Source organism: Pistacia vera, unplaced genomic scaffold, assembly GCF_008641045.1.
Source record: "Pistacia vera cultivar Batoury unplaced genomic scaffold, PisVer_v2 Contig1097, whole genome shotgun sequence".
Classification (NCBI taxonomy): domain Eukaryota; kingdom Viridiplantae; phylum Streptophyta; class Magnoliopsida; order Sapindales; family Anacardiaceae; genus Pistacia; species Pistacia vera.
This window is the reverse complement of record NW_022195134.1, coordinates 8,743-18,052: the sequence shown is the minus strand read 5'-3', so window position 1 is coordinate 18,052 and position 9,310 is coordinate 8,743. Positions and strand designations below refer to the sequence as shown.

General features: G+C 33.8%; 2 protein-coding genes across 2 annotated transcripts; one reads left to right on the top strand and one right to left on the bottom strand.

Moving 5' to 3' along the window:
• Positions 1 to 634: 634 nt before the first annotated feature.
• On the bottom strand, positions 635 to 2,725 carry LOC116137834 (kinesin-like protein KIN-14K). Its single transcript, XM_031423535.1, has 5 exons — positions 2,657 to 2,725; positions 1,631 to 1,795; positions 1,403 to 1,560; positions 1,195 to 1,305; positions 635 to 881 (listed from the first exon to the last, which is right to left on the bottom strand). Exons 2-5 carry the CDS (start codon positions 1,743 to 1,745, stop codon positions 717 to 719), a joined length of 549 nt encoding a protein of 182 aa, XP_031279395.1. The 5' UTR covers positions 1,746 to 1,795; positions 2,657 to 2,725; the 3' UTR covers positions 635 to 716.
• Positions 2,726 to 7,521: 4,796 nt separating this feature from the next.
• LOC116137862 (LOB domain-containing protein 41-like) lies at positions 7,522 to 8,607 on the top strand. Its single transcript, XM_031423560.1, has 2 exons — positions 7,522 to 7,823; positions 7,922 to 8,607. Exons 1-2 carry the CDS (start codon positions 7,634 to 7,636, stop codon positions 8,398 to 8,400), a joined length of 669 nt encoding a protein of 222 aa, XP_031279420.1. The 5' UTR covers positions 7,522 to 7,633; the 3' UTR covers positions 8,401 to 8,607.
• Positions 8,608 to 9,310: the final 703 nt, after the last annotated feature.

Sequence of the window (9,310 nt, the reverse complement as noted above, 5' to 3'; positions counted from 1 at the left end):
TTTTTCCCCTAACGATACTCAAATGAAATGACACATGAATGGTGGTTTTTATTTTTTTTTTCCCTTTCATTTAAACATCGTATTGGATGTTCTTAAAGATCAACTCGTTATATAACCTCAGACCTTCGTGCCCCATGCTTTTTACGTTATGGGCCTGCTTTTTACCTCAGGCCTTCGTGCCCCATGCTTTCTAAAGTTGCCAAGGAACATGATGTGGAGTCCACAAAAGAAAGATTAAGCGGCGTTTGTTTAACTTTTAAAATATTATCCTATCATCCTATCCAATTTAATAAAATACATATTTATTTTAATATTCAGGTTCAATTCAAAATTCAATATTATTATATTCAACTCTAAATATTTAACAAATTTTTTTTTTAATAAAAGTTTATAAAATAATAAAAACACCTCCACCCATTTAACTATTGTCGACAATATTGTCATCGACCAGATTTTTTACTGTAGATCTAGCTGTTTTCGACGAGATCCATAATAATCTAATCGAAAAAGGTCAGATTGATGCATAATCGATCAGATCCAATTAGTCGTACGTCATTTTATAAAATCAATACATTGTAGATAATAAACCACATCCAGATTCAAACATGCAGACACCACAGGCATGCATGTGCACAAACAATCCACAAAGAAATTGCATTACCTGATATTGCTGAACTGCGTGAAGCACCTTGAAATTGGGACTCTGACAAAACTTTTCACCTTTCTTCTCCAAAGACTGGAGAAAGAGGGCCGCCAGAAGATGCATCCTTTTCACTGTTTCCAGATTCTGTTATTGTACTATTGACCGAAAAATTCTCTTTGGTAGGGGAAAATTCTGCTCTAAGTTTTGAAAGACAGCCTATAACAGGCTTCATACAACCCTGCAAGATTTAGATGAACTTTAGGAAGTAGAGAAAAAGAATAAATTGAAAATCTCCACAGTGCAGAAACCAACACAAGCCCACAAATAAAATAGTTCGATAGAGGAATATATATACACAGAAACATATACATAGAAAAGCATATGAATAATTGGATGCAAGGACAAGCAGATTTACAAGCCTGATTGTTCATGTCCAGTCAAATTTATCCAATCATATGGTTCAGGATATGTTCAAAATTTCAAGAATAACATTTTTATGTCAGCATATTATTAGGTGATGATATTAAAATTTTCAAATGAAGAAACAATACCTTCTCTAGGTCTGACATTGCAAATCCAGAAATTCCTAATTTATCCAGAGTTTCCAGAAATCTTCTAACATTTTCTAAGCTTGAAACTGAAGAATGATTGAAATCGCCTACCTAGAATAGAATACCGAACATTTAATCAACAAAGTAACCATCTAATCACCAACTTAGAGTATAATTTGGCAACAGAAAGATACTAGATTTCAACAACCTCCTTATATGAAACTAGTCTAAGCCTCTTCAAAATTTGAGATAGAAGAGTGCCATCAATCAAACATGCTTTCAGCTCTTCATCTGAAGCTTTTATTGGCAAATTTAAATGTGGAAGAATACTATTTAACCACTCCACCAATAGTGCACGTTGGTTGGCTACAAAGGGAAAAAAGAAAAACGCAGTGTTATGAGTGCTCAAACCAAGCAGCAATAAAATCATCCTTACCTTCAGCCTCAGGACTAGCGTTCGCTTTTGTATCAGAAACCTCCCCGTTATCGGCTAAACTGGATCCATTGTGCTCTCTGTTTTCTCTTGTGCTGAGAGCGGATACCGAACTCATTATGATCCACAAGAGATGGGCATCAAGACTTGAAACTCAATTATAAAAACCTTGCAAATAAAATAGTCCATATTAAGTAACTAGTTCTAAAATTGCCTGAATATGAGTATTAGCATTATCACAAGATGACTTCTATTCTCATGAACTGAGTAGAACCGGAATAAATCATTAAAGAAGGACATCGCAGGATTCTGGATAAATGTGAAATGACTATAATAAAACCGCATTGATACATATACTGCTAAAATTAATTGCCAACTCAAGACTTGAATAGTAACAACTAACAAGCAAGAGTGTATAAAGCCATTGACAGTTTAATTACTTAGTTACAAAAGACCACTGCTTCTACAAAATAAAGTTCAAGCATGCCACTTTTCGTCTTAGGAAAGTGTTTTTCGAGGTCAGTAACCCAAACTTTACTCAATTTCTATCTTTTATTGTTTAGAATTAAACAGTTTGGCTAAAAAATTACCAGCATTCAGCTCCAGAAAACACAAGTCTCCGAGTAAATGAATAAACATAGTGCAAAATGAAAGAAAAGCTCTCGATGTTACAATTAAGCTTGTCCGTATTGATAAAAGGTAAAACAACAATTTATTTCCTACCCCGTTAACAAACTTTAGTCGAACCGGCATCCCAACTTGAAAAACAGCAGAACATGCTCCATTTGAAATTATTCCTGCCAATTACCAACCCTTGTCTAGAATTTTTGTTTCAACTATTGTGTTAACTTCACAATTATGCTTCCAGAGAGCCTCCTTTTCAATGTGTTTAATTCAAACAATTTTTATCTAATTCGAATCAAGACGAAGAGAAATGCATACTCAAAAAACCAGATAAACATAACAATTTCTGCATGAATATGTGTAAATGTAATTGGTCACATTGAATAACAAAAAAAATCTTCACACCTTGCATGCAGATAGCAGAAGTTATCATAATGGTTTCGATACAACTCGGGGACCAACCATGAACAGAACCTGAAATGCAAATCATATAGCACATTAATAACAGAATTTCCCAAAGCAGAAATATGCATAAACACAAAAGTCAGCAAACAGAAGACTTAAAATTACGTTTAACACATTGAAACCTGCAAAATTTTAAACAATAAAAATACATTTAAACCAACGGAATTTCAAAGAAAAATCATACCCAGAAAATGATTTCTACAATTAAAAATGGTGAAATGCAGATTGGTTGAGGAAATGGATATGAATGTGAATTAAAAAAACATTGAAATGAGATCCAAAAAACTGGTATAAAGAAAGTCCAAGGGAGGGAGACTTACAGCTATTGCACGTTGCTGCTGCCGTTGGTCTTGCTAACTACTCAGAAAGAGGGAGAGAGACCTTGAATGTGGGAGTTCAATCAATTGGGTGTTTGACACGTTTCCATACCCCGACCATGACGGTCCTTCAATTCTTCTGTTTACTTTAACCGTGACCTTGTGTGGTCGGTGAATCGTGGAAAGTGGTCTTCATTTCTAAATCTCTATCTGGCCCAGGACCAGGCCCAGCAATGTGTTAGAATAATCGCATTATGTGCTGGATATTTTTTGGACTTTTATTGCTTTGATTAATAAATAATAAATGTATACGTGTGTGTGTGTGTAAGTTTTTTTAAGAAGATTTTTTTTAATTTTTTTTGCATTTATACAATGTTCTTCTAATTTAACATTCATTTGAATTGGTCTTGTTTTTGTTGGAACGTTTTTCTCATCAAGGTTGTTTCCGTACGATAATTAAACAGTATGTTGTTTTCTGTTCAAAAAGCATTTGGAAGAAAAAAAAAAAGAAAAAAGTGTTTCAGTTTTTTTTGTTGGGCAACCGGGGGTGTTCGTGCTAGCTTGCGCATACCTCGACTAATTCTTCGAGACCCTGAAGTTAACAATCGAGTAAACCCTCAAGTAGTCACCTCTATTAGTAACTCAGAGGAATTAAACTTAAAATTTCTTAGAGTAATACACCAAGGCTTCATTTGGTTCAAAATTGGGAATACTACTTTTAGTATTTCTAAAAAAATTAAACAGTAAAATACCCAAAAATTCTCATTTTTAGGAATACTACTTTTTATATTATTCAAAAAACTTTTCCCAAAACCCCTAAATTTTGAACCAAACGAAGCCCAAAGAATCTCTATTACTCCACTCGATCACCCAGAGGTGGCTAGTTTTAATTTCCTTTTGCAATTATCGAATTTAGTCCATAATGCAATATATAGATACGGTTGCATCTTGACTATTAACTAATTTTTAGTGGAATAGCATCAAAGCCACCTGGTTTTGAGTCCCACCAGGGGAGAAGTGAGCGAATAAATGATATATCTAGCCATATAATTATATGTGTATATATATTATTTATTTTATATGTCTTATGTTTTATAAGATTAACGTAGTTTATAGTTGTTGTGCCAAAATCAGTCACCAATCATAAAAAGACATCGGTCACCGATTAGGATCCAATAATAGCAAGAGCTAGAAAAATACAAGTTGTCATCAACTCATCTTGATAATTAATATCCATCTTAACTTAGCTATCAAAGTTAAAATTAAGAGCAGCCTGTCAAGTAATTATCACCTTGAAGTCGGCTAAATAACATCCTATAAAAGAGAAGGAGAATGAATGCAGAGAGAGAGGCTAGGCATACATTTGAGTTTAAGCCATTATTTTTCTCTGTAAACAAAATATTACTTCATATTTGTACGCTTACAGGCGATATCAGAAAAACAATCAAAAAATAATAAAATGGCAATAGATGTAAGACAGACTTACAACATTCAAACCACTATATAAATCTCTCTTATTTTTTTTTTTTATTTATGTCTTTTTAAACGTATATCACCATTGTATCACAAATATTCACATAATCACCTCATGCGTAGATTCGTAATAGTTTGTATGTGCTGATACTGTTGATGTCAAAAACACATATCAACACTATTGTATAGTGAAATTTATATATTTTTGTTGAATTTTGATTCTAATAATATTTTTTCGTGCTAAACGATGTGCTGTCCTAGTAGCAAAACCAGCACCAATTAGTCCACATACAAATTTCAATTGAGAATAGAGCACCGGCACCGTAATAAAAAATGAAAAAAGTCAAAGTAAGATATTTTTTTTATTCCAGACAAATCGGGATAAGCATTGAAGTGAGAAGAAGGTTGAAAAACGAAAGGGAATCCAAAACCAGAGGCTGACGGGGAAGAGATCAAAGGGCGCCCACAGTCCTCTTCTCAAAACCGGTGTACGGATTCCACATTCCACAATACCAGGAGGGAACCCAGTGGCTGGTTCGTAACATGGACATGGTAGAAGTTTCTCACAAGCCAAATTTAAACACGTCCTCTTTTATCCACGCGCCTTTGGTTCACGGAAGAATTGTATCTCTTTCTTGGGTCCCATGTGGACGCATAGGGATTACTGGCCGTCAATTTGCGATAATCTGAAGCGTAGTTGGGAAGTGCGTGTGGGAATGAAAATGGGGTTGTGCGTACGATGTGGCGACTCGTCTGACCAAAAAGTCACAACACGTGTTGCTGGCTAGCTGTTTATTGCCTTTTGTACCAACTTGCATCTCTTGTTCTTTTAATGATACCTTATAATCGAATATTAATTACCATTTTGCCCACGCTATGGTAATTCGACGAAGTATTTTAAATAGACATTATCCAAATCCATTTACATAATTAATACATTTTGGGAATATATTAGATTTAAATTAATCAAATAACTCAAACATAACGTTAAAAGTTAAATAAAAAATATGACTATTAAAGTTATCCCAATGTATAAATACTAAATATCAATTTATGTATAATTACATATTTAAATTTCTAAAATGATGTGGATTTAATATTATGTTATAATTTATTTATTAATGTAAATATATGTTCTCTAAGAGCATCTCCAAATAACTCAAACTCTTTATTATAAAGAGTTTATCCATAAAAATAAGAGTTTAAGAAACACTTTATTCTTTAAATATAAATTAAAGAGTAAGTTTGACTCTTCATATTTAGAGAGTCAAATTTCATTCTCTATCATAATTTTAAATAATAAATTGTAAGTTTTTATGCATTTTATTTATGATTTATCTCTCATATTAAGTTTTTTTTTTCTTGAAAAAACATATTATCTCTTATAAAATTTAAAGAATCTATTAGATTTGAATAAAAAATTTGTTCTTTATATTTAAAAATCAATAAAAATACTCTTTATTTATACGAAATATGCTCTTTAAAATAAAGAACATCATTAAAGATGCTCTAAGAATTAACATATGGGTTCTTAACATAAAAATTAAAATTAAAAGTAATTTGTAAACTGTTTTTCTACTTGAATTTTTGCATTTTTTTTTTTATTTTAGGGAAGTAATAAATGATTTTTATATGACTTTTGAAGACTATTTTGATACAATCTATTAATATTTTCATAAACTTTGAGAAAAAATCCTTTCTAATACATGCTCTTAAGGGCTTTATGACACAATAAATCAATATCCTTTGTATTTAAAAAAGAGTAGACGAAGACTCCCACCCAAGGTTTGATGAAATGCCAAATTGGTACCTTTAATTATATTTATTCCAAATTCTCACTCTTAAAGTGATGAAAAATTATTTAATATAACAGCAAAGGGGTAAATTGGTCATTTTACAGGAGATGACTCACGTTAGCAGATCGTTGCCTCTAATAGTGCTCTGGTCGTCTGGTGCATGTTAGCAGATGTTGGCCTAGACCTTTTTTGCCATTTTCGACGATTCTTTTAACCAAAATCACCCTTGTCACCACCATCTAAACCCTCAAACTCCCTCTACAAAACCTTACTGTTCACAACCTCTTATCACTCGTCAATCGCCAACCACGGCAATCGTATTGTGTGACTTTTTTTGCTAGTTTTTGGCTGTTTTGAGCAACGACAACCGCAACCACCACCACCACCATTTGACTCTTTGTATCCCCCTTAGAAAACCACTAACCTTCCCAACTACAGCAACTCACCACTTTTCGGCCACGACAACTCCAAAAAACACGATGAACATGAACCTCCCAGTCGACGAATGGCAACTAAACGATTGTTAGGGACATAAGAGTTTTGTAGAGTTGGAGATGTTGATTATAGTGGTGGTGTCCAATTGGATTGTTTCCATCGAAATCTAGTGAAAAACAACGAAACCCTAAACCTAACGAAACCAGCCATCGAAGGGGCCAATGAGTCAAGAACCAGAGGGGTTTTGGACGACAGCTATGGGGAAGATGGTGGAGGTGACCAGGGGGTTCAATACTATCAAAAACAACACAAATCAGGCAAAAACCGATAGGGTGCACAATTGCTAAGGGTGTTATTGAAGTAATTTAAAAATAAAATAGTTAATTATAATTCTACTAATTTAGATTTTAATAAGTAATTTATTAATTTATTTTTTAAGAGTATTATGGTAACAACACCTTCTTTAACCTAAAAATTGTTAACAATTTCACTTTAAGGGTGGGAATCTTGAATAAATGGAATCAGGGGTACCCACTTGTGATTTTGCCAAACTTCGGGTGGGAATATGTTGTTTATCCCTTACAACCTTGAGTTTTTGTTTGAAGGTTACCAGTGGAATTTCACAGAACTTAAAAGAGCATGGTAAAGTACAATGACAAATGAATAAAACCAGATTGCCCCACCCACCACACTACACACCCAGTTTTCTTGGAAACCACTGCGCCCCACTTGCCCCAAATCCCAATCCCCACCATCTCACTTCACCACTTCAATAAATTAACCCATTTCCCCATCATTTTCTCTCATCATATTTCTCCTTACACTTCCCTTCATTTTCTCTCCAATTTTCCCACCATTTCCCCCCTTCCCAAACAACATCAGACCACATACTAACCATGCGTATCAGCTGTAATGGCTGCCGCGTCCTCCGCAAAGGCTGCTCCGACGACTGCACCATCCGACCTTGCCTCCAATGGATCCGAAACCCCCAGTCCCAAGCCAATGCCACCCTCTTTCTCGCCAAATTCTACGGCCGCGCCGGCCTTGTCAACCTCATCGACGCCGGTCCTCCGCATCTCCGTCCTGGTATTAACTCATTTCCCTTCTTTGAAAGAGTCCGTTTATTTTATTTTATTTTATTTTTGGTGTGTATTGATTTTAACTGTTAATTGTGTTTGTTACAGCAATTTTTAAATCTTTGTTATTCGAGGCGTGCGGGCGAATTGTAAACCCGATTCATGGATCCCTCGGTTTGATCTGTTCCGGGAGCTGGCAGCTCTGTCAAGCCGCTGTTGAAGCCGTTCTTAAGGGCGAGCCGATCACTTCTATTTCTTCCGACTCTGAGTCGGCTTTTCAAGCTTGTGATATTCGCCACGTCTCCAAGGATTATAAGAACTCCTCCGATAAGCTTCATAAAGTTAAGTCTCGGAGCCGGTGTAAGCGGTCGGGTCCTAAGCCGAATCCGAAAAAGTTACCAGAGGGCTTTTTGGGTGAGTTTGATGACTCAAAGAGTCATGAATCGGAGATGAGTCAGCATCCTAGTAACGGTAGTGATAACAGAGAAGGTGACAGCGTGTCAGTTGAGACGGTGGAGGCTAAGCTAGTTAAGGCTGATGGAGCCGACGGAAGTGACGTGGAGCTGGACTTGACTTTGTGTTTATAAAAGTGGGTCCCGTTATGTGGCCAGGCACGCGCGCGGCTATTGGTCATTCATAATCTGGTGTGGCCAAGTCCATGGTAGAAAACTAGAAATAGTTTTGACGTCTTAAATTAAGAAAAATTATCATTGTAGTGATCAGAATTAATTTTGTTTTTGATCAAATGTGGTTATTATAGGCTGTATACAAAGAGGCTATAGAAAAATTATACATATAGCATTCTTGATTTGTTTTTCTTATCTAATTTATAATTATTAAAGTATATTTCATGATAATTTTGTTACATATAAGTATAGAATTATAGGTACAATATCATTTAAATAAAATAATTGAAAATGAGTAATAACAGCGTTATATATCATCCATCCGTGTGACAAAACCTAAATTAGTGAAATCGACTTTGGTAAAAAAAGAAAAAAAGAGATACAGTATAAATTTTATAGATACATATAGTATTACTAAAAAATGCCAACAGTGATTAAACGATACAAATGATAATAATATTAATTTAATGCTTATAATTATATTTAGCCACTTTATAATATAATATTAATATATCAAACCAACCTCGTTTAAAATTCAAATATAGAGACATAAGCTTATAATATACAACATTTTTAATATTTTGAAAAAGTTAAATTGGATGGGTATTACGATATAGGATTTGAAAATTAATAAAAATATTTCTTATGTTTGTTTATTTATTAAATATTTCAAAATAAAATATTACAAGTTAACAAAAACATTCTTAATTCACCAATTAAATACGTTAAGGTGTTTTTGTAATTTAAAAAAAAATATTTAGAGGTATTTAGTTAAATTAACAAATTTAAGGGATTAAAAGAAATTAAATAATATTTTGAGAATAAGTTAATTTTACTGTTTAATTTTATTGGGAATACTAATAATAGTGTT